The 25,919-nt window shown below is 41.2% G+C and overlaps 2 protein-coding genes across 3 annotated transcripts in view; one reads left to right on the forward strand and one right to left on the reverse strand.

Annotated features, from left to right (window-relative positions):
• Positions 1-834: 834 nt before the first annotated feature.
• On the reverse strand, positions 835-6,583 carry LOC127630952 (ubiA prenyltransferase domain-containing protein 1-like). The gene is made up of 3 exons (XM_052108854.1): positions 6,463-6,583; positions 4,845-5,443; positions 835-1,881 (listed from the first exon to the last, which is right to left on the reverse strand). The coding sequence occupies exons 2-3, from the start codon at positions 5,395-5,397 to the stop codon at positions 1,394-1,396; spliced, it is 1,041 nt and encodes a 346-aa protein (XP_051964814.1). The 5' UTR covers positions 5,398-5,443; positions 6,463-6,583; the 3' UTR covers positions 835-1,393.
• Positions 6,584-9,926: 3,343 nt separating this feature from the next.
• The window catches only part of LOC127630625 (matrix metalloproteinase-23-like), a 60,566-nt gene continuing 44,573 nt past the window's right edge, over positions 9,927-25,919 (forward strand). Inside the window, exon 1 of one of the 2 annotated variants that reach the window (XM_052108249.1) lies at positions 9,927-10,170. In XM_052108249.1, the coding sequence (XP_051964209.1) occupies positions 10,045-10,170 (126 nt within the window). In that variant the 5' untranslated portion in view covers positions 9,927-10,044. The remainder of the gene's footprint in view (positions 10,171-25,919) is intronic. The other variant, XM_052108250.1, reaches the window with a different exon arrangement.

Genomic DNA, 25,919 nt, shown 5'->3' on the forward strand with positions numbered 1-25,919 from the left:
GTCTTTCCTCATTGTAAAGTGCATTTCACATGAGTTGAACGCCAGGGTCAAGTGGCGCTTTGCCCTTCACATGACAAGCATGAGGAGATGTGCACAATAAACACTGAAACGTTCGATCTCTCTTAATAAATTTGGACAGTTTTGAAATAATTCTTGTAGATTTGCACTCTCAAAGACATAATTTGTGAGAGGTAAAACTGTGTGTGAAAAACACTTTGGTGTGAAGTCGGAGCCGTGGTTGTGCTGACACGTCACTTCATAGATTTTAATGTATTTGGCAAGTGAAAGCCCCTCAACGTGTAGAAGTATCAGTCACTTTCACACATTAATAGCTTTTCCGCTCTTTTTTTTCTCCGTGATGAACAACGTAGACTCGCATGTCGATGCTGAAGTAAATTGACAACATGCATCTCTCATTCTGTTGGTCAGTATTTTACTGAATGTCATGCAGTTGTTTCACGCTCAATTCCTGTCAGATGCAGATTCACTGTGCATGCGCTGCTGTAGTCAAGCACGCGATTGGCCGTAGCTGTTATCAAACACAAAGAAGTCCGACCCCTCCCTCTCCCCCAAAAACTCATCGGATCTGCATGAATCACAATGGTGACCAATTTTGGTTTCAAAATGGGAAATTATGCAGAAAGATTGAGGAGTTATCTCTGATTTACACATTAATTTTGTGAAAGGTTTTGGCAAAATGCAGCACTTAGTCAACGGCACTTAAACTAAATACTTCTGTACTGATAACGCTTCATCATGACGATACTAAGCAGACACCAATTATACTCCATACACTCTGGACCCTTTATTGTACACTGAGGCCGCATCCGTACTAATCCGTTAAAGTCTGACACCTCTGTTTTCAGTTTCCTAAAGCAATCATTTTTAAACTCTGAATATGGAAAGCATTTTTGAAATTCTCTGCTTTCTGTGGAGGAAAACCTCATTCTAGTGTGCATTAGAGGCATTAATGTAGAGGAATGAATGTGTTTTCCAAAGAAATGTATTAATGTCCACATAGACTTACACAGAACTCAAGGTTTGGTACTTGACATGAAATACGCTCTTCTTGGTGATTTTGTAAAATTACAAACCAATCATTAAAAAACATGTTCATGTTTAAAAACATAAAACAGGAAATAATGAGAAATGTCCTGAATATCTCTGAAACTGTTTATCACTAGTAAATTAGTTGTGAAAGCACAGATATCATTGTGTTTGTCTTTCACAATACTGATGATCTTGCTCACTCTGAAACATAAATAAAACAACAATAAATTCAAGTCTCAAAACTTTAGATCAAGATTTCTAAAATACAAAAAATGTTTTGAACAATCTAAACAAACAGATTGAAACAAACAGGACAAATGTTTTAAAAGAACTGAAAAAGTTCTCACAATAACGGCAAGCTCCCCTGTGGCGCCAATATAATCCCAAAAACGTAAAAGAGTCCCATGAGCAAATTGAGCTTTGCGGTGGACTGAGGGATCTTGGCGTAACACTGCCGGCGGAACTGCCTCTCCAGAGGGAAGGCCATGGGCAGCGTTAACAGCGGAAGAGCCATGCTAATTGTATAGTGTGTGGCTAAGATACAGAAAAGCAGATACGGTACAAAAAGCAGCAGATTGAAGATGACGTAAGACAGCGTGGGCCCCACCAGTATAGCCAGGGTGACGATGCCCGCCTGCTTGTCCGAGTCCAAGTCTCGGGTGTTGTTGCTGTGCAGGATGGCTTCAGTATTGAGCGCCAGCGGTATGGCATAGACCAGCGGCAAAACGGACAAGTAGCCCACCTGCACGGAGTGAGCAAACATGACGGCCAGAGGACCGAAGGTGATGAGGATGACCACGTCGCCCAGGGCAACATACTTCAGTCCTATACCTAGAATTAACACGCAAGAGAAACATGTGAGAATTCACAGCAATAAAACCAGAATCCATATTGCCATGAAACCTCGGGCTGGGTGCGGATCCAGATTTCCTGATTCTATTCAAATCTGATTCACAAGCTCATGATTCAATTCAATATTTCAGATACATTGTCCATTTTGCTCACATATGAAAGTAACTGTCTCTCAGCTACTGCAGTTAATTATACGAGGGACCTTTTAAATATATACATAATGAAAATATTTATTTGACTAATTTTCTTTTATCATTACCCGTAGTTTTTCATTATTTATCACGTTTGCTTTTTTAAAATAAACAAATCCATGTATTCCATCAATAAATATGATGTCTTGAAATTGCATATATGATATTGCATCATGTATACATATAATGAACATGTTTACTGTTTACATGCATAATTTGCAAGTATATTGATTTGTAGAACAAGTGCAGAACTGTCTCTTTAAGAACAGACTGAGTTCAGCGAGCGTCTCACAGAAGTGTTTTGGTTGAGCTCATATTAACAACTGGGGAGTCGAACGGCTTTACCGCATCTGCGCTATTTGTGATCAGAATGACATTTCTAATCTTAATGGTCATAATTGTAGGCCTTATTTTCTTATGACTCTTTTAAACCGGGTTAAAGAGATCCAGCTTTGTACACAACTATTTACACAAATTCGTCACTGATGCTCAAGAAGGCAACATGACTATATGATACTATAATTGATGTAATTATCTGTAATGTAGATTCTGAGGGGCAGTACTAAATAAATGAAAGGGGTGTGAACATTTATGAATGAATATTCTCAACTTATTAAACCTCTGATTAATGGGTTATTATCGGCTGTCTTTTCTATCTAAACAAAGCAAATATATGATTTGGCTCCGTAATGTTTCAGTTTAGGAGCCAATGGCACCCAATTCATTTTTTTAATCTGGAGCCCTGAAAATCAATGATTTAAACAACTGCAAATTATACACGAGTTTTAACAGAAGAATTAACGGAAGTACGTCTATAAAATTATAAACTTCACATTTCTGCATTTAAACCCTCCAAAAATTGACCCCATTGTCTTCCATTGTATGTGTCTCACTGGAACACACATTTGTGCTTTGTTTTTAAGAACAGGAGGAACAAAATTGTGCCTTTAATCAAAATAATTTTTTGGTAATCAACATTATGACACAAATGCTGTTGACTGAGCTTAACTTGCATTGAACCCGGGTATTCTTTAAGGTATTATGATTTTGTTTAATTTTACATTTTCAGTAAAAATGTTTCATCAGGTGTCTGCAGGTATCAGCATTTCAAATTGAACACTTTTAATTCCACTTTCAAGACCTTTTCAGAGAGGTTTAAGACCTGCAAAATATATCTATCAAATCTCAATATTTTCCAGGTTTTGATGATATATATATATATATATATATATATATATATACACAGTATATTTCTTAAAACTATGTATTTGCTCTGAAAAAGATTTGTTTTTGTTTTAAATCAGTGGAACCATTTCAACCAAAGCAACTTTTAATGCAAAAGTATATTAAATAAGTGACCGGACTGTGACAGCTATAGACAAACATGTGTCCACAGACTTCAGACATTGACGCTTTTCAACTGTCAATCATTGTGCTTGTTCTCATAGTGTTGTATTTGAAGCGGATCATTGAGGCTGTGATTCATAATGTTTGTCAGTTAAGGGCGCTATTGTGCCACTGATGAATTTGGCAGCCACAGAAACCAACAATGCTGCTCTTTTGCCTGGTTTGGTCTCCAAATGATCATTCGAGGGTGGGGTTTTGGAATGAGGGGGCATGGCTAATTCAACTGCACACTCACATGAAAACTTCAGAATGATAAAATCACTAACAGCACCTTTAATGCATGAACTAAAAATCGAGTTTTCACAACATGAACAAGAATAATATTTAATCATTTTCATTTAGATGCTCCCATACAACCATAAGGTAATACAAAGCAATGGAGGCCAGTAGAATTTGTATAATAATACAAAATTATACGGAATAATAATAATAATTTTTGGTGTAAAATAGTAAGATATTTATGTAGTTATGGTTTTAGATTTGTATGAGTTGTAGCAGTTACAGATGTTTGGAATTATGCTAATGTGAAAACCTGCAGCACTTTCTCAATGCATGTGAACCGCTGTGAGACACTTGAAGCATGCATGTACACCTGTTCACAAGGACTTGTCAATTGGGCAGAGAAACTCAATTTGGATTTTTACCTTTAAAATTTGAACTTAATTTGAATTTAGAAAATGTTTAAGTCAACTGATTTTTTAAATTGACGTTACTTCATTAGTCCACAAGTATATAGAATACATTTAACCAACAAGCGCTTCAATAGACAGTTTTGCGTTAACATAGTTTTACACAGTATATTTATACTACGACAGACTCAAACTTAATAATAACAGCGATACACCACAGTGATTCTCATGAAATACTGCTGTATGTAGGGTAGAAACCTCCACCTACTGTGAGGGGCTGTTCACACCGAACGCTTTTGCAAACATCCAATTTAAAATGTGTTTTTCTACATAAACACGCTAGAGGAACGTCTTTGCTTCTGTTTATTCAATGTCTTCATGCAGGAGCACTGTTTTTAGATGTCATGTCAAGTAAATTTCTAAGAGATCTTACATTACCCCATGTTGTCACAGTCCTTCTTGTCTAAATCGAAAGAGTGACATCAAATTTAAGCATGATCCTACGCAAACACTTGAAATCACGTTGTGCATCAGAGATCGCCAAATGAACAATTTCATTCAACTTTATGATTTAAAAAAACATGAATATCTCATGAAATGTAATTTAAGACTGTATCATGCTTTTTAATAACCCGTGGACACCCTGTTCATGGATTTTTGATAGCTCACCCAGCCCTAATATCCACATACTCACTAAACGGATTGCTATATTCACCTCCAGTATACAAAAATGAACTGGACAGTCCTCCAAAATAAATCAGAGCTAAATGCTCCAATTTCAGTGTGGAGAGGAAGTACAACAGAGTGGCACACAGACATCCGGCCGAGTACAACACCGCCCCGAACATCACCACGTCTTGTGGCTTCAAGATCTGATCAACTAAAGTCCTGTCATCACTCTTCTTATGGTCGATTCCCTTCGAGAAATCGTAGTAGGTGTTCACCAGGTTTCCCGCCCCATGGACCACCAGAACGGCCACAGCACAGACCAGCAGGACAAGGAGGTCCACGGAGCCCTCCAGTTTGTACGCCAGAGCGCTGCCCAGAGCCACAGGTGTGAGCGAGGCACTAAAACTCCATGGCCTCAAGGCAAACACATACGCCGCACATTTGTCCTGCACTTCCGAAGCCATCCTGGCCACTCGGGACAGCCAGCTGGTATGATTTCTCCACACGGCTGCAGCTCCGGCCGACTTCCCTCCATTCAGCACATTTGAACCTGAAAGCACGAAGGTCTCTCCGCTCGTCTGCATCAGGTCAGATGCCATCGTCACCCCAATCTACCCACAATTCAGAAAGATCAGGACGACACACCTGTTAAAGCACATGTGCACATGAGTGAAATGCATCAGAGAAGTTTGTCTTTAAATATTCACATGATTCAAAAATTAAACTATGATTAATATATGATTATCAACCAATAACTAAATAACTAAAGCAGTTTTTACACTGCTCAACATTGAATTGCTATTGGCTAGACTATAGACATGACATGTAAATTTTACACAACTAAAGACTGAAAAAATGATTAAACCGGACCTGGGGTGTGTTCACAGTATTCATATATTCAAACATGTACACAGAACTTCACACATTACATTTATAATATGTGATAGTGTCCGTTTCATTTTAAAATGATTATTCTTTTTTATCATTTTAAATCAAATATTTTTAAATGTACAGTTCCACATAATATTCATTTATATGCTAGTATGCGCACTAAAACACAAGGACATGCCACTAATAAAAAGTGCAATGTTATTTCAAGGTAAATCTCACGAAAAATGTCTGGGTCATTAAACTCCGAAATACAATTATATTTCTATATTTCATTTAGAGAATGTCTGCAGTATTTCAGGCTTATGAAGACTGTAACAGTATATTCATTTAAAACATCATTAAACAACAGTATTTTTTACAGTAATAAGAGTGGAAAAATACTGCATTGCTGTAATGAGTATCATTATTGAATATAATATGTAATTATTGACATGAAAATAATGCCACAATGTAAACGCACAACTGTCCCAACATTTTTTTTTGGATGAAAAAAAAAACCATGACAGATGAATGTCTCCCTAACACAGGTGTGTTGCCTCATACTATACATCCCATATAAATCATCAAAAACATGGTATAAAGTGTCGATCTGATACCAGAACAGCTGTAAAGAATCTAGAAGAATACCACTCGCCTTTAACCCCAAGCTGTTGATTTAAGACACGTGTACAGAGCATTATGAATGTATCTGTGTGCAGATAATTCAGCTGGACGCGCTGGACGCGTGAATGTAATGCAGAGATTGTGAAAGTGTGTGTGAGGTTCATATATACCGGCAGTGACACATCGTGATCTTCAGAAGGAGCCCCAGCGACACCTCAGAGGATTGTTCCCCGACATTATCTTCCGTCATTTCCGTCCAGCGCTTCGCATTCACGTCACAGCGCAACAGCATCTCCTGCACGGACAGAAACCAGCAGCAGCACATATTCATTCCGCCTCACAAACCACTCATGTATTCACCCCGTGCACACATCTCATCATATAATTATACTTCATGTACATCAAACAGATCTCTGATGTGTGTGTTTACATCTGGACACGTATTTCTGGGGCGCTTTCTCATCTGCAATACGACTACAAGACGTTTCCTCTCGGATAATTCAGAAGATTACTTTCAGAAGTTAATGATTTATAATGTAAATGGGATCTTTTTAACTCTTTAACTGACTTATCAATCGTACCGTTGACCTTAGAGGTAAAACAAGTTTTAAAGGATTCACCCCAAAATTAATATTCTCTCATAATTTATTCACCCTCATGCCATCTCAGATGTGTGTGACTTACTTTCTTCTGCTGAACTCAAATGAAGATTTTTAGAAGAATATTTAATCTCTGTAGATCCATACAATGCAATTGAATGGTGGCTAGAACTTTGAAGCTCTAAAAAGCACATAAAGGCATCGTAAAAGTAACTCATATGGTTTAATCCGAGTCTTCTGAAGCAATTCAATCAGTTTTGAGTGAGAACAGACCAAAATATAACTCCTTTTTCACTATACATCTGGCCATTGCAGTCTCTAGACACAATCAGTGTTGGGTAAGTTACTCTAAAAAGTAATTCATTACTAACTACTAATTACATCTTCTACAGTGTAATAAGATCAGTGTTGTAATTACTGTCTGAAAAGTAATTGCATTGCTTATTACTAATTACTTTCTAAGATCCTTATCAACCTCGACCAGATGAAAAATACAAGGATAGACATGAAACTGTTCTTTTAATTCTTTAAAATAAATAATATAAAATCAAATAAATTATTCATGAACTGGCCAAGGCGGCGTTAAATTTACTAAACATATATTTTACCATTAGATGTTACATTTCGATTTTAAATTCACTATTGTTTTATATAGAATTGTTCTATACAGTATTTAACGCAATTACATCAGAAGTAACTGTATTTAAATTACTGAAAAATTAAGTAATCCCTTACTTGACTTTTATCATTTAATTACAGTAATGAATTGCTTAGTAATGCATTACACCCACACTGGACACAGTCATGATTTCAAGATAGATGGCACTAAAGGAAGTGTAATCAAACTCGAGATCATGATCAGCAAGGAGACTGCCGTAGAGATTTATAGTGAAAATGAGTTATATTTTGGTCTGTTCTCACCCAAAACCGACTAGATCTGAGTTGGATTTGTCAGATTTGAGTTGAAATAATTTTATTAGCATACTTGTAGAGATCACACAGTGATCTGAGAAGCAGGAAAGATGGCTCGTAGAACATGGATGAGTGATCTGATAGGTGGAAGTGCGGTTGTTAAAGAGAAATATCAGACTGCCAGATAACGGCGTTGACCAATCAGAATCCAGTATTTCAGAGAGCCATGTAATAAAACATATATTTCTAATTCTGGCAGAAAATACAACAGCAGAGAGTTACAGTTTTTGTAGTACATTTCTCAAATGTATCTATTGCCTTGTGCAGCAGTCAAAATGGGCCCACTTTGCACATTCATCGCAACCAATCCATTCCAATGCAGTAATATCAAACAATTAGTGTGCCATTACAGTGTTACAGTGTTACAGTTTTCAGTGTTAAAGCCATGTAATGTTTTAGGAGTGAACTATATTCAGAAGGTCTTTTACATTAGGTGACTTTAGCCCCATTTTAAAATCATGAGATTCAACTTATTTAATAACATATAAGCTGTTCAAAACACTTTGTGTGTGTGAGTGTGTGTGTGTGTGTGTGTGTGTGTGTGTGTGTGTGTGGCGTGCGTGTGTATGTGTGCGTGCGTGTGTGTCTGTGTGTGTGCGTGCGTGTGTGTGTGTGCGTGCGCGTGTGTGTGTGTGCGTGCGTGTGTGTGAGCGTGTATTTATCACTTTGTGGGGACCAAATGTCCCCATAAGGATAGTAAAACCCGAAATTTTTGACCTTGTGGGGACATTTTGTCGGTCCCCATGAGGAAAACAGCTTATAAATCATACTAAATTATGTTTTTTGAAAAGGTAAAAATGCAGAAAGTTTTCTGTGAGGGTTAGGTTTAGGGGTAGGGTTAGGTTTAGGGGATAGAATATAAAGTTTGTACAGTATAAAAACCATTATGTCTATGGAAAGTCCCCATAAAACATGGAAACACAACATGTGTGTGTGTGTGTGTGTGTGTGTGCGCGCGTGCGTATGTGTGTGTGCTAGAGAACTGTATGGGATTTTAGGGGCTACATTTGAGAAAATTTTAAATATTTGATCATAAGTTTAAAAGCTCTTATAATAAGAAGTCTACATGAACATATAGTTGGGTAAACCTAGACTCTTAGGGTTAAAAAAAACTGAAAAGCATTTGTTGGCATGGCACAAAAATTACATTAAAAACATGTTTGTTTGTTTTTGAAATGAACAGTCAAACCATTCTTTCATTTTATAGTTGAAACATGTTATTTCACATTACATTTTAATCATGTTTTTATCAACTCACAGTGTTAACACACTCATTTGAATTGATATATTAAAGGGACAGTTCACCCAAAAATAAAAATTCTGTCATCATTTATGATGCCATCATGACTTTCTTTCTTCTACAGAACACAAATGAAGATTTTAAGAAGAATATTTCAGCTCTGTCGATCCATACAATACAGTGAATGGTGACCAGACATCCAGAATGGTGAGAAACAGAACAATATTTAAGTTTTAATATTTAAATGTATTTCAGTATTTTACCATCAATCTCAACTTTCACTTCCACTTTCTCCTTCTTGTGCAGGGAGCAGGGAGAAGATTCATAAATATGAATCTATTTCTCGTATTGTGTCTAAACACTGATTTAACCACTGGCGTCTACTTTTATGTTTCCTTTATGTCCTTTTTTCACCTTCAAAGTTCTGGTCACCATTCACTTGCATTGTGATGATCTGATCTACAGAGCTGAAATATTCTTCCGAAACTCTTCATTTGTGTTCTGCAGAAATTTTTTATTAAATTACTATTGTTGTATTCAGTTAGTAGAAAATGAGTTTGTATAGTTGAAGTGCAATAAAAATGATAATGCTCATGAACATTGCAAACAACTGTTCTTGATCTGATGTCGCAAAGAGTCAAATGTGTGTGTTAAAACAGAGGAATATTTACTTTTATTTTCAAGAATGCATTCAGAAGGCAAATCAAAAGCAGATGTTTAAAAGGATGATTAATGCTAGAAAAATGACAATGAAACGGTTAGTGTGTTGTACAATGTGTGCCGCTTGAGTGTTCAGAAGTGCAGTGCTCTTCATTGACGCTGCGAGACAGACTCTCTGTGCATCTGTCAAGCAGTGGCAGGACACTAACACAGAGGAAATCAATGGTGAGCTTTGTCACTACTATTTAAAGGGCAGATATTTCGACGGCGACGTCGCGAAGATGATGCGTGAAGTTGACAGCAGTGTGCGGAAGGAAGAGCACCTCGCGCGGCTTCTCCTGCTCGCGGTGGCGGCGTTTGTGCTCTTCGTGCATGAGGTCATGACTTTTCCTGCCGGGAGATTTGAGGTATGTTATTAGTTTTACATCTGAAAGGTTATTTCAGCAGCTTTTAGTCCTGTGGATAACTGTGTCCTTGCGTAACTAAAGACGCGCGTCAAAGCGGCTCAGGAGCGGCATGCATGGAGAAGAGTTATGAAACTAAAAGCGCCCGTTCACACGTGACGCGTTCTTGCGTTCACTGCTGGACGGAGCGCAAAGGAATAAAGGCGCAGTGCCCTCCAGACGCGACGCGACGGTGAAAGACGTCCGTCTGACGTATACACAAGAACACACGAATGGCCCCTAACATTTTCTCGTTTATCGTGTGCTAGTTTAGGTGTTTTTGTCTCGCATAATGTCATTTTGTGACCTTTGAGGATGCAGCTTTTGACATTTTCCAAATTAATTGATTACATTTGATTTTAAAAGACATGAAAACAAAATTGGAGTTTGTTTATTTTATTTGTTATAGACCGGTGTACTGCAAAAAGTAGACAAAATTGACTTTCAGCAAAGATACAAGACTGTGTATTTAACGTCTTTAATGACGGAATGAAGCATTGCATGACATAATTGAAGAAGGGAAAAAAAACAATGGAAATAAATAAACCTATGAAAATATTTGAGTATAATTGCAAACTATTTAGATAAATACCATCCATCAATCTTGAACCGCTTATCCGAAGTCGGGTTGCGGGGGCAGCTGCTCCAGCAGGGGGCCCCAAACTTCCCTATCCCGAGCCACATTAACCAGCTCTGACTGGGGGACCAGTCAGACCCGAGGCGTTCCCAGGCCAGTGTGGAGATGTAATCTCTCCACCTAATCCTGGGTCTTCCCCGAAGCCTCCTCCCAGCTGGACGTGCCTGAAACACCTCCCTAGGGAGGCGGCCAGGGGGCATCCTTACCAGATGCCCAAACCACCTCAACTGACTCCTTACGACGCAAAGGAGCAGCGGCTCTACTCCAAGCTCCTCATGGATGACTGAGCTCCTCACCCTATCTCTAAGGGAGAAGCCCGCCACCCTTCTGAGGAAGCCCATTTCGGCCGCTTGTACTCGCGACCTAGTTCTTTCGGTCATGACCCAACCTTCATGACCATAGGTGAGGGTAGGAACAAAAATTGACCAGTAGATCGAGAGCTTTGCCTTTCGGCTCAGCTCTCTTTTCGTGACAACGGTGCGGTAGAGCGAGTGCAATACCGCCCCCGCTGCCCCGATTCTCCGGCCAACCTCCCGCTCCATTGTCCCCTCACTCGTGAACAAGACCCCGAGGTACTTGAACTCCTTCACTTGGGGCAAAACCTCATTCCCTACCTGGAGTACGCACTCCATCGGTTTCCTGCTGAGAACCATGGCCTCAGATTTAGAGGTGCTAATCCTCATCCCAGCTGCTTCACACTCGACTGCCAAGCGATCCAGTGAGAGCTGAAGGTCACAGACCGATGATGACATGAAGACAACATCATCTGCAAAAAGCAGCGATGAGATCCCCAGCCCACTGAACCGCACACCTTCCCTACCCCGACTACGCCTCGATATCCTGTCCATGAATATCACAAACAGGATTGGTGACAAAGCGCAGCCTTGGCGGAGACCAACCCCCACATGGAATGAACTCGACTTCGTGCCGAGGATCCGGACACAGCTCTCGCTTTGGACGTACAGGGATTGGATCGCCCTAAGAAGGAACCCCCCCCACCCTGTACTCCCGCAGCACCTCCCACAGTCTCTCCCATACGCCTTCTCCAGATCCACAAAACACATGTAGACCGGATGGGCATACTCCCAGGCCCCCTCCAGGATCCTTGCGGGAGTAAAGATCTGGTCCGTCGTTCCACGGCCAGGACGAAAACCGCATTGTTCCTCTTCAATCCGAGGTTCGACAATCGGCCGAACCCTCCTCTCCAGCACCTTGGAGTAAACTTTACCAGGGAGGCTGAGAAGTGTGATACCCCTGTAGTTGGCACACACTCTCTGATCCCCCTTTTTGAAGAGAACGGGGTGTTCTGCCACTCCTTATGCACTGACCCAGATTTCCACGCAATGTTGAAGAGGCGTGTCATCCATGACACCCCCTCCACATCCAAAGCTTTCAGCATTTCTGGTCGGATCTCATCAATCTCTGGGGCTTTGCCACTGCGGAGTTGTTTGACTACCTCAGTGACCTCCCCCAGGGAAATAGAATCTGATCCCCCATCAGCCTCCGGCTCTGCCTCTAGCATAGAGGGCGTGTTAGATAAATACATACAAATAAATAAGTAGTCAGAGTGAAGGGATGTGACTGGATCCCATAATTCATACTGTTTTATGGCAGTGGGTGGAGCTGCAGAGCTCTTTTGGGGTGCTTTGTTTAATGTCATTCTCAGATTGGTGGATCTTTCTCTTCAGGATCATGGGTAGTGTAGATCTTCACCTGTAAATCTGCTATTAAAGATTTTCTTTTTTTTAAATGAAGTTGAAATAATGCTGACTGATGTCTTCAACAGAAGCATATACTCTCGATTAACAACTCAGAGCTCAAGGTATAGGTCTGTCTTTCAAGGTTTACGAGTTAGCGTTAGAAATCAATTTGTCTATGGAAAAAATTAATGGGATTTTTACTTCTAGAGCCGGACCGTTGCATCCTTCACTAGTGACTATCCTCAGCTGTGACCAGGGTGTCAAGAATTGGCTGGTTAGCAGGTCCCTGTTAGCACCTGCTGGTAGGTGCTAGACATTTCGTTCATTTGAGCAGAATTAAATTACAATTTTACATTTTCAATAGCCAAACCCCCCCAACATGTCTACTTATGCAAACTTTGATTATAGTCCCAATAAGGAAAATGAGAAAGAGAAATGATTAATTCACATCTTGATTCATCTTGTCCGAGTCATTCTTTCTTTTGGCGAAATATGCTATGTGCATAGCGTATACGGCTGTCACGTGACAAAAGAACGAAGGACTCGGACCAAAAGAGTTGAAAGGTGAACTAATCGTTTCTGTTTCCTGTACAGCGCCTATGTGGTTTTCACGTAACAAATGAATGGAGGTTGCGCAATGCACATGTGCGGCAAAATGAACGACCCATCACTAATGGACACTGGACACTGTTGCTCTCTATTAGGGATACACCGATCTTCAATATTGAAGTTTTTACCCAGATCGGGTATTGATCCGACAAGCCTGATGCTACATGTTGGTTTTAGTCATTACTATCAAGCTCAAAGAATAACATAAAAGAACCTTTAAAGGACCATTAAAGTGGTCCAAATAACTTGTGCATTTTGTTCAAAGACTCTTCGATAGCTCTGTGTAAAACCAAAGGCTGTGTTTAATAAAGAAATGCGCACCACACAAACTTAATCTGAGATGTAGATGCTCAGTAGTTCTGTTTGCTTATAACATGCATTGAGAATGGCACCGGATGCACATTTCACTGGATGTTGAATGAGAAGCGAATTAAACTAATACGAACTAGCGTACCAACAGACACTCTTCTGGAGTCTTCCTAGAGAGGTCCGTCAAAATAAAAGCCCAATTATATTACAACCGAAATGTATTTAATGATATATTTTCAATATTCTACAAATTGCAATAATCACAAATTACATTTGTAATTTAACAAATAATAAACAAATATATATATTAAGTTGACTGGGTTCCAAAAAAATGACTATGTGGTTTAAATGTTGGCTGATATTCTATTACAACTATGTATATGCCTACTGTCACGATGCCCTGTTGTCTGCCCTGTGTTTCTCACTTGTCATCTGTCCCGGGCTACACTTCCCATAATTCCCTGCCCTCATCACTGCCAGTTTCATTGTCCTCACCTGTGTTTAATTTACTCATCATCCCTGCATATTTAAGCCCTGTTGTTTGTTCATTTCTTGTCGGTTGTTAAATGTAATTGTTGTCCTTGACTGTGGTCCTGCCGTGCCCTCCGTGGATGTTTCTCTTGTTTATATTTTGGTTTTCCCCTCGTGGATGTTTTATTTGTTCCCTGTGTTGTTTTGTTATTTTGAGTTATCCTGTTCACCTTTTGTTCTTCCATTAAAAACTGCATTGAGATCCTCACTCCTCGTCTGGTCCATTACACCTACCATAGTAAGGAAAAAATAAGAAATTATTTTGACATTGAATAAATCAATTATAAAAACGATTGGCCGATTAATAGGTTATCGGACTTGCCGCACTATCTTAGATATATCGGCAAAATCCACTATCGGTCGACCACTAATATTTGAGGAGTTTGCATTTTTGCTGTTAGTTCACTTATTCTTTCACATTATTTACATTTACATTTATTCATTTGGCAGACGTTTTTATCCAAAGCGACTTACAAAAGAGGAGGAACATCAGCGAATCATCTTAGGGAGACAGTGGTACAAAAAGTGCCATTTTTTTTTTTTGGTGACCGGTTAAGTGCTTTTGAAAAAGATGTGTTTTTAGCCGTTTTATGAAGATAGAGAGTGAGTTAGCTTCCCGGATTGAGTTGGGAAGGTCATTCCACCACCGTGGTATGATGAAACTGAAAGTCCGGGAAAGTGTTTTGGTGCCTCTTTGTTTTGGTACGACAAGGCGACGTTCCTTAGCCGACCGCAGGCTTCTGGTGGGAACGTAGCTCTGCATAAATGTTTTTAGGTATGCTGGAGCAGACCCAGTGACTGTTTTATATGCCAGCATCAGGGCCTTGAATTGAATACGTGCATGAACCGGCAGCCAGTGGAGAGAGACAAAGAGTGGTGTAACATGTGCTCTCTTAGGTTCATTAAAGACCAGACGTGCTGCTGCATTCTGGATCATTTGGAGAGGTCTAATAGCACATGCAGGAAGGCCTGCAATGAGAGCGTTACAGTAGTCCAGTCTAGTTATGACAAGGGACTGAACGAGCAGTTGTGTGGCATGTACAGAGAGGAAGGGTCTTATCTTCCTGATATTGTAGAGTGTAAATCTACAAGATCTTGCAGTTTTTGAAATGTGGTCTGTGAAATTTAGCTCATCATCAATGGTTACCCCTAGATTTCTGACCGTTTTGGAAGGCGAAACTGTAGTTGGACCCAGCTGCACGGTGATGTTGTGTTCAACAGCCGGGTTGTGTTCAACAGACAAGGAGTTCGGTCTTGGCAGGGTTGAGTTGAAGGTGGTGTTCCTTCATCCAGGCTGAGATGTCTGCCAGAAAGGAAGCGATTCGAGCGGACACTGTGGTGTCGTTGGGCTGGAAAGACAAGTAGAGTTGCGTGTCATCAGCATAGCAGTGGTAAGAGAAACCATGTGACTGAATGATGGGTCCCAGTGATGTTGTGTATATGGAGAAGAGAAGTGGCCCAAGCACTGATCCCTGAGGTACCCCAGTAAGTAACTGGTGTGGCTTGGATACTTCCCCTCTCCATGCTACCTCAAAGGACCTTTCTGAGAGATAAGAGTTGAACCAGTCAAGCACAGTTCCAGTGATGCCCAGTTTAGAGAGGGTGGAGAGTAGGATCTGATGGTTGACTGTGTCAAAGGCAGCAGAAAGGTCCAGCAGAATCAGAACGGATGATCTGGATTCAGCTTTTGCCTGTCTCAGCGACTCGATGACAGACAGCAGGGCAGTCTCAGTGGAGTGTCCACTTTTGAAGCCTGACTGATTGTCATCCAGCAGCTTGTTCTGTGAGAGATAGGCAGAGATCTGATTGAAAACTGCCCTTTCAAGTGTTTTTGCCATGAATGGGATGAGAGAGACTGGTCTGTAGTGTTCTATCTGTGTGGGGTTAAGTGCAGGTTTTTTCAGCAGTGGGGTTACTCGAGCCTGCTTAAATGTAGTGGGAAAAGTGCCTGCAAGAAGGGATGTGTTAATTATGTGTGTAAGTGCCGGTAGGTTGGACGGAGAGATGGCCTGGAGAAGGTGTGATGGAATGGGGTCAAGGGAACAGGTTGTGGGGTGGTTGGAGAGGAGGAGTTTAGAGACCTCAGTGTTAGTTAAAGGAGAGAACATAGGGAAAGAAGGGTTGCATACAGGAGCCAGGTGTTTGACAGGGTGTGGTGCTGTGAATGTATTGCTGATGGCTGTAACCTTATCAGTAAAAAATGTGGCTAATATATCTGCTGTCAGTGATGTGTCAGGTGGTGGAGGGGGAGGGCAGAGAAGTGTGTTAAATGTTCTAAACAAGCTACGAGTGTCTGTGGTGCTGTTGATCTTGGTCTGGTAATATGAAGTTTTTGCAGTTTTAACGTTATTTGAAAAAGTTGCAAGCAGAAGCTTATATTTACCTAGATCAGCTGGATCTTTAGATTTCCGCCATCTCCTCTCAGCTGCCCTGAGATCAGTCCGATGTTCACGAAGGACGTCAGACAGCCAGGGGCTGGGTGATGTAGTCCGTGCTGGTCTAGAGGAGAGAGGACAGATGTTGTCTAGACAGGTTGTTAAAGTAGAGCTAAGTGTGTCTGTGGCAGTGTTTACATCAAGCATGGAAAATACATTTATTGTGGGAAGAGAGGCAGAGACATCAGTGGAAAGGCGAGAGGGTGAGAGGGAACGGAGGTTACGGCGAAAGGAAACCAAAGGTGGGGTCGGTTTTACAATGGATGGGAGAATAATGTTGAATTGAACAAAGTAGTGATCAGAGACATGTAAAGGTGTAACAAGAATATTAGAGGTGGTACAGTTACGTGTAAAAATGAGGTCCAGCTGGTTGCCCGACCTGTGAGTTGCTGTGGTGTGTAGTCTTTCCAAGTCGAATGATGCCAGAAGAGTATTCAGTTCAATGGCCTGGGGTTTGTCTTGGTGTATTTTGAAATCACCAAGAACCACAAGTGGCCTGCCATCCTCTGGCAAGGAGGACAGCAGGACATCCAATTCCTCAAAAAGCTTGTCAGCTGACCTGGAGGGCGATAGATGACAACAACATGTAATTTTGTGGGTTGCATTGTAGTAATAGCATGGAATTCAAAAGATGTATTGTTACATAGTGAAGCCTGTGGTGAAAAAGTCCAGTTATTATGAATGAGCAAACCTGCTCCCCCACCCCTACCAGTATGTCGAGGGGTGTGGGAGAAGGAGAAGTTGTTAGAGAGAGCAGCAGGTGTTGCTGTATCCTCAGGACGTATCCATGTCTCTGTCAGTGCCAGGATGCTGAGGGTGGACTGCGTGGCAAAAGCTGGAATGAAGGCAGCTTTGTCACAGCAGACTGGCAGTTCCAGAGTCCCACTGAGACCGAGAGTGGAGCAGGTGTTGGAGTGCAAAGCGGCCGTAGGTTGTGTTGGTTGCGTTTTGTCTTGCATCTGTATCTTGTGAACGGTCTACAACAGATAACAGGGATGTGCTTGAAGGCATGTGTTATTAGTAAACTAGACATGTTAGTATGTATGTATAAGTAAAATAATAAAAGATATAGAATAGAAAAATACTTAAGTGCTTTGGTGAGTGGCACCTTGTCAGTGTCCTTGCTCGGTGGACTCGCACAGGTAGACTCGCTGGTCTTTACCCAAGTAGGTCTTCACACGAGGAGGGCTTGACACGAGGGCCACCACTTCCGCTGCCGCTTCCGCGTCAGCATTAAGTCCAATAAATAACCACTTTTACGAATCCTGTGAGGATACAGTCTCACCATTTCCCAAATACACTGAATGCATTTCAAAGTCTATTTCCTTCTTAAAGTGATAGTTCACCTATAAATGAAAATTCTCTTGATATCCCAGATGTGTATGCCTTTATTTCTTCACCAGAACACAAATGAAGATTTTTTAGTAAAATATCTCAGCTCATTAGGTCCTTAAAATTCAAGTGAATGAAAATTTCTCAATTGAAGCTCCAAAAATCACCGACAGTCAGCATAAACGTCATCCATACGACTCCAGCGGTTCTAAGGTGTCTTCTAAAGCGACACGATTGTTTTTGATGTGAAAAAGATCAATATTTAAGTACTTTTTAACTATAAATCGTCGCTGGGTGCACATTCACGAGAGGGCGTAGTTGAAGCGGTCTCTCGTGAGACGTATTGGTGTTAAGTATATTTATGAGGAATGGGAACTGAATTTAGGAAGAAAACACTATGTTACGCAGCATCTGTAGTTCTTATAATTGATCATTTGTCCATCGTTGGGGACAGTGCTGAAATATTTGGGTTGGCAAGGACACTATGAATTTGCTCCTGTCTGGTCGGTTAACTCTTTCATGTGTTATTGACCCCTCAACTGTCTATGGGATTTGAACTCTTGCATTCCCAATTGTTTTCCCAGACTATTTCTGTTGGCATGGTTTGTGGAACTTGGCACTGTTTCGACTACGGCTCCAATATTCCTGTAGTTACTTTGGCATATTACTGCACTGCCATAATAAATCTGCATGTTACCAGATCCTCCTCACATCTTAGACTTTTCTATGTCACAGAAGACTTTGCCATCTCTGGATCCAGTAGTATCAACTCCTGACCTAGTGTTAAAATCAGTTCAAAAGCTGACAGAGGCCATGGAAGAATAGGTTCAAGTTGTTGAAACACTTTCTGTGTTGTATGAAAGATTTGATCATTCGGTCAGCACGAAGGATACTGGTGGTGAGTTGCTCAGATTCTCTGCAATATCAAATTTTCGCAACAGAAAGAGGCTGAAATGAGGCAGAACTGAAACCATGTATAGAGTAGGAATAAATAATACTTTGCCTGTAGGGATGTAAATCTGTCTTGAATGTTGCAGTAGATTCCTGTTAGAGCACAGAATCAGATTTGAGCCTGAAAGGGGGAATTAACAGTCTCACTTCATCCATGAAGTCTACAGGAGGGATCATGCCTGTACTAAGGTTAACGCTTGTCAAAAACATGTGTGTGTCCTCTAGGGTTGGGAAAGGATATTCAGTTTTTATTCAGAACCTGTTCCTTTTTATTTGACTTTTTTTTATTTGAACCAAATGATTTTGCATGACTTTCGGTTTCTTTAGTGGTTTTTGAACGTGAATTCTTCCTCTGATGTGGAAAGAAATACTCTGACAGTGTATCCTGCGCTACCATTTAGAGGCAGTGCAACACCGCTTCTGTAGTGTGTAGTCTGATTCCTGAACAACTGACTCTTGTGGGTCAGTGCAACTTAAAGTGACCTTATTAAAAAGTGTGTTTAAACAGACATTTTGCAAGAATCTGTTCTTTTAAAATATGAAATTATCATTTGGTAACAGGCTGCTGAGGGCAGTGAGTCCAATAAGAATTGCAGGATTTGTGAGCAGATAATCCACTGGATAGATGCTTCCTAATTTAGTAAGGACAAGGATAATTATCTTAAGACAAGGATGTGGCAGAATATGTACAAGAATTGCCTGTCTGTGATTAAAATCATCAAACTCCTGCCAAGCCATTGCTACTTCTCCAAGGCCCATGGTCAAACATTACTCTGGATTTCATGCACACATGCCAAAATCACAAGGAAGCAGTGCTTTCTTTGTATTCATGGACTGGCCTTCTAAAGAATCTTTATCTTTGGACCCTGTATTTGTAGACAAACCTGGGAGGCTCCATGTGTCAGATCCAGAAGGTCACAGAAAATCTGTTTGATGTTGACATCGGCAACCAACATCAAACCTCCTCAGCAAATTGTGTGGCTTCATGCCAGTCTGAGAAAATAAAACATTCTTCACAGGCTGGTCGCATATAATCATGTTACTATACCTGCATTTTTGCAAATTGATTTTGTTCATTTCTGTTGTAGGTACAACAATTAATTTTATTAACTTTCACACAAATCACGAGTGAAACGGCAGATTATCAGTTCATAAACACTTACTTATCACCCTGTTCCACACAGAATGTTATCTTATGATATCTGAACACTTTTACTAAAGCGCATGACTCATTTTAACATTTGCATTGCATAATCAACTACATATACAAGCTTGTTCGAGTGTGATTAAATTGTGTGTTAGCTCGACTGATGGATCGTTGCAATTGTGATGTAAAGGAGCGGGGTATGAGTCCTGAAGAACACGCCAGTCCACACGTGAACTCAAAGTGTCATAGAAGCAGCACAAAATGATGCAGTTGTGTTTTTCATCTCTCATTTGCTTTAATGACACTATTGGTTAGGTTTAGGTTTAAGGTTTAGGGTAGGGAGGATGGTTTATTTGAGCATTAATCTTAATCTCATCTGTTTGGAAGAACATTTAACTTTTAGTGCCACACAGTGGACATTTCACCTCAGAACTGCTGTGATACTGTATGTGTAATGAACCACGTAATGATGGGTTGCAAAATGTCGCCACAGTCACGTTATTTTCTTGAGATCAAGCTGATTCTTCAATGCCTTTAAAATGAGATTACACAACCAAACCTACTGTGTCTGCAGTTTTACATACCTCCATTAATATATTTTCATGTACTGTTGTTGAAACCTCACTAGATATCTATATTTAAATTTTCACTTGTTAAAAAAGTCGTCATGGTTACTGTTGTAACCTCTATTCTCCGATGGAAGGAACGAGACGTTTTGTCGATAGTAGTGACACAAGGGGTCTCTTCTGAGAGCATCGCGTACCTCTGAACTTGAGAAAAGGCCAATGTCAAGTTGGCAGACAGAATTTGCATGCCCCGCCCCCAGACATACAGGTATAAAGGGGAGCGGGCGAGCAAATGTCAGACAGGTTTTCACTGAGGAGCCGAGAATAAGGTTACGGAGCATTACAATGGTAGGGATAGTGACGTGGCAAGGGGAACACAATGTCTCGTTCCTTCCATCGGGGAACGGAGGTTACAACAGTAACCATTACATTCCCCTTTTGTCACTCACTCAACGTTGTGTCGATTGTAGTGACACAAGGGGTCCCACTTGAAAACGCCATGCACTACCCATCCAGGAAGTGAGAGCTTAGTGACTAACCTGGGAAAGAAGGTGCACTGGATCAACTTGGTGAAGGGCGCAAGGTGTAAGCGGAACACCTGGTCGGCGGTTCCGTATTACCGAGTTCTACCGGCTCGGACCTGACAAAACACGAGACGAGACCGACTCAACCCTGAGGTTGTAGAATCTAGCAAAGGTGTTGGGTGTTGCCCAGCCCGCTGTCTGCTAGGGAGGTGTCAGTGCCCATGAGGATGCCACACTTCTCATAGAGTGTGCTCGAACCCAAAGGGGGGTGTTACGGCTTGGGTGTGATAGGCTAGGGGATAGCATCAACAACCCAATGAGCTAACCTCTGTTTGGAGACGGCGTTCCCTTTCTGCTGTCCAACAAACCAGACAAAGAGCTGCTCAGAGCATCTAAAGCCCAGCATGCAGTCCACATGGATACGCAAAGCATGTACTGGACACAGCAACGAAGAGGCTGGGTCTGCCTCCTCCCGGAGCAGCTTCGCTTGCAGGTTCACGACCTAAACCCTGAATGGGGTCATAGGAACCTTGGGCACATAGACCGGTCATGGTATTAGGATGAGGTGAGTTAGGGAGTACCAGAGCAGGCAGTGGGAGTTGTCTTGGGAGGCAAAGAGATCTATCTGTGACCTGCCGAAGCGGCCCCAAATCAGCTGGAACACCTGGGGGTGGAGCCTCCACTCTCAGCTGAGGGAGATCTATCGCGACAGCGTTTCCGCCGCCATGTTGCGGTCGCCTGGGAAATGAGTGGCGAGCAGCGACCAGAGTCGCAGCTGACTCCAAAGGAGGAGATGGCGGGCAAGTTGTGACATGTGACGGGAGCATACGGCGACTTGGCGATTTATGTACGCTACCATGGCAGTGCTGTCTGAACGGATCAAGACGTGCTTGCCCTAAATCAGCGGGAGAGACCCCCGCAGGGCAAGGAGTACAGCCAACAACTCTACCCTGTCCAGGAGCCAGCGGTTGCATACCCGTAGCACACGGCACCCCAACACAGTTGAGAGGCATCTGTGGTGACCATGACACGTATGGACACCTGCTGTAGGGGGACTCCTGTCCGCAGAAAACAGAGGTCTGTCCAAGGGTTGAAAGTCTGATGGCAGGAAGGGGTGATTAACACACAGTATGTGCCGCAGCATCATGCCCATCTCGGGACTCGAGTCTGAAGCCAGTGCTGAAGCGGTCTCATATGCATCAACCTGAGCGGCGCGACCACGGCCGAGTATGCCATATGCCCCAGGAGCCTCTGGAACTGTTTGAAAGGAGCCGCTGTGTCTGGCTTGAAGCGAGCGAGCCACCTGAGCACTGACCATGCGTGCTCAGTTGTAAGGCATGCTGATATTGAGACTGAGTCTAACACCAAGCCAGGAAAAGAGATGCTCTGAACCGGAGAGAGCTTTCTTTTTTCCCAGTTAACCTGAAACGAGCACCTGGTCCCTGTGGGTGCATAGTAACTCTCAAGAGTGTGCTAGGATGAGCCAGGATGATATTTGTGTTTTTAATTGAACTGCATTGCTTTTACAAGCGTTTATTGAGTGGGTTACTGTGTTGCATTTAGATAGATCCATTTCTTTTTTTCCTGGGATTATCAATCTAAATGAATGCACTGAGAAATAAAGTAAATTGTTAAAAATCAAACTTGAGCATTTACTGGGGCACAGCAGATTTATATTTATATTGTTCAATAAAAGGGGTCTAGTGACACGCCTGCGCAGAGACTTAAAGGAATATTCCGGGTTCAATACAAGTTGAGCTCAATCGACAGCATTTGTGACATAATGTTGATTACCACAAACATTTATTTTGACTCGTTCCTCCTTTTCTTTAAAAGCACAAATGTGTGATCCAGTGAGACACTTCCAATGGAAGTCAATGGGGTTTAATCTGTAAACAATAAAATACTATAGTATTGTGTCTATACTATAATAAAAATTATAGTATAGACACAAGACATAAACAATATGTGTGTTAACATGATTTTACTGCAGTGTTTCCCAACCACTGAAATGAAAGATTGTCAGGTGTGCCATGGAAAATTATCAATTTCCACAAAATAAATACATTTTGAAAAAAAAAAGAAAACAAAATGTCAGGGATCCAAACTCTTCCAAAATATCCAGAATCCAAAATATTATCATACACTCCATGGTATTTATACACGTAAAGGGTCATCACATGACTCGCGTCAGCGCTGCAGAATACTTTGAAGTCTATGAAGTGAGTGACAGAGGTCGACCGATTAATCGGCCGGCCGATTTTTAGCATTTTTTAACATAATCGGCATCGGCCAATATCCAAGTATATCAAGCCGATTATTAGGCAGGCGCATCTGTGGGCAGCCTAGTGTTGTTGTGGAACACGTGTTGAACACGACGCATGCTGCCCCTAGAGTCATTTTCCAGCAGAGTGAGCAGACCTTATCCAGTGCCTAAGGAAGGAGCTAAGCTCCTTGGAGAAAATGGTAAGGATTACATTTGTATAACTTATTTATATTTAATTAAAAACTTTTGATATGTTACTGCCAACTTTGAGAAAAAACACGACATGACGTTCGGCTACTTTGGATATTGATAGGGTAGTTGAAGTTGCATTATCACAGCAGAAGGGTTGCTATCATGTCACAATAAGCAAGAATTTTGCAATTACAGACAGTGAATCTGAGACTTTTATTTGTTCTGTTTGTGTGTCTTATATTTGAGAGGGTTGTCACTCAATGCAGAGAAATAAGTAATAAAAAAGATACCAACGCAATATAGGCTAGTGAAGGACTGGCTTTGGTAAGCTTGAACGTTATCGGTTCTGCTGTCGGTACTGGAGAAATATACATTTATTATAATTTATTATAAGAAAATACATTTATTATTGCTATAAAGAGAAAGTTATTTTATCGCTGCAGAATACATTGAAGTCTATGAAGTGAGTGATATTTATACGTTTAAAGGGTCATCACATGACTCGCGTCAGCGCTGCAGAATACATTGAAGTCTATGAAGTGAGTGATATTTATACGTGTAAAGGGTCATCACATGACTCACGTCAGCGCTGCAGAATACATTGAAGTCTATGAAGTGAGTGATATTTATACGGGTAAAGGGTCATCACATGATTCGCGTCAGGGCTGCAGAATACATTGAAGTCTATGAAGTGAGTGATATTTATACGAGTAAAGGGTCATCACATGACTCGTGTCAGCGCTGCAGAATACATTGAAGTCTATGAAGTGAGTGATATTTATACGTTTAAAGGGTCATCACATGACTCGCGTCAGGGCTGCAGAATACATTGAAGTCTATGAAGTGAGTGATATTTATACGTTTAAAGGGTCATCACATGACTCGCGTCAGCGCTGCAGAATACACTGAAGTCTATGAAGTGAGTGATATTTATACGTTTAAAGGGTCATCACATGACTCGCGTCAGCGCTGCAGAATACATTGAAGTCTATGAAGCGAGTGATATTTATACGTGTAAAGGGTCATCACGTGACTCGCGTCAGCGCTGCAGAATACATTGAAGTCTATGAAGCGAGTGATATTTATACGTGTAAAGGGTCATCACGTGACTCGCGTCAGCGCTGAAGAACACATTGAAGTCTATGAAGCGAGTGATATTTATACGTGTAAAGGGTCATCACGTGACTCGCGTCAGCGCTGAAGAACACATTGAAGTCTATGAAGCGAGTGATATTTATACGTGTAAAGGGTCATCACGTGACTCGCGTCAGCGCTGCAGAATACATTGAAGTCTATGAAGTGAGTGATATTTATACGTGTGAAGGGTCATCACGTGACTCGCGTCAGCGCTGCAGAATACATTGAAGTCTATGAAGTGAGTGATATTTATACGTGTGAAGGGTCATCACGTGACTCGTGTCAGCGCTGCGGAATACATTGAAGTCTATGAAGTGAGTGATATTTATACGTGTAAAGGGTCATCACGTGACTCGCGTCAGCGCTGAAGAACACATTGAAGTCTATGAAGTGAGTGATATTTATACGTGTGAAGGGTCATCACATGACTCGCGTCAGCGCTGCAGAATACATTGAAGTCTATGAAGTGAGTGATATTTATACGAGTAAAGGGTCATCACATGACTCGCGTCAGCGCTGCAGAATACATTGAAGTCTATGAAGTGAGTGATATTTATACATGTAAAGGGTCAACACATGACTCGCGTCAGCGCTGCAGAATACATTGAAGTCTATGAAGTGAGTGATATTTATACGAGTAAAGGGTCATCACATGACTCGCGTCAGCGCTGCAGAATAAATTGAAGTCTATGAAGTGAGTGATATTTATACGAGTAAAGGGTCATCACATGACTCAGCGTCAGCCTGCAGAATACATTGAAGTCTATGAAGTGAGTGATATTTATACGAGTAAAGGGTCATCACATGACTCGCGTCAGCTGCAGAATACATTGAAGTCTATGAAGTGAGTGATATTTATACGTGTAAAGGGTCAACACATGACTCGCGTCAGCGCTGCAGAATACATTGAAGTCTATGAAGTGAGTGATATTTATACGAGTAAAGGGTCATCACATGACTCGTGTCAGCGCTGCAGAATACATTGAAGTCTATGAAGTGAGTGATATTTATACGTGTAAAGGGTCAACACATGACTCGTGTCAGCGCTGCAGAATACATTGAAGTCTATGAAGTGAGTGATATTTATACGAGTAAAGGGTCATCACTTGACTCGCGTCAGCGCTGCAGAATAAATTGAAGTCTATGAAGTGAGTGATATTTATATGTGTAAAGGGGTCATCACATGACTCGCGTCAGCGCTGCAGAATACATTGAAGTCTATGAAGTGACATCACACCAAAGTGTTTTTCACACACTTTCTGCTTCACCAATAATGTCTTTGAGAGTACTAAACAACAAGAAATATTTAAAAACTGTCCACATTTGTGAAGAGGCATTGAATGTCTCATTATTTCTGTTTTAATTAAATATTACCTT

The sequence above is a fragment of the Xyrauchen texanus genome, chromosome 37, assembly GCF_025860055.1.
Source record: "Xyrauchen texanus isolate HMW12.3.18 chromosome 37, RBS_HiC_50CHRs, whole genome shotgun sequence".
NCBI lineage: Eukaryota > Metazoa > Chordata > Actinopteri > Cypriniformes > Catostomidae > Xyrauchen > Xyrauchen texanus.

Excerpts from the sequence above, each read along its gene's own strand:
- LOC127630952 (XM_052108854.1), bottom strand. The coding sequence starts at position 5,397 with ATGGCATCTGACCTGATGCAGACGAGCGGAGAGACCTTCGTGCTTTCA. Across the intron at positions 1,882-4,844 it reads TTCATTTTTGTATACTGGAG|GTATAGGACTGAAGTATGTT; the intron begins GTGAATATAGCA and ends TGTTAATTCTAG.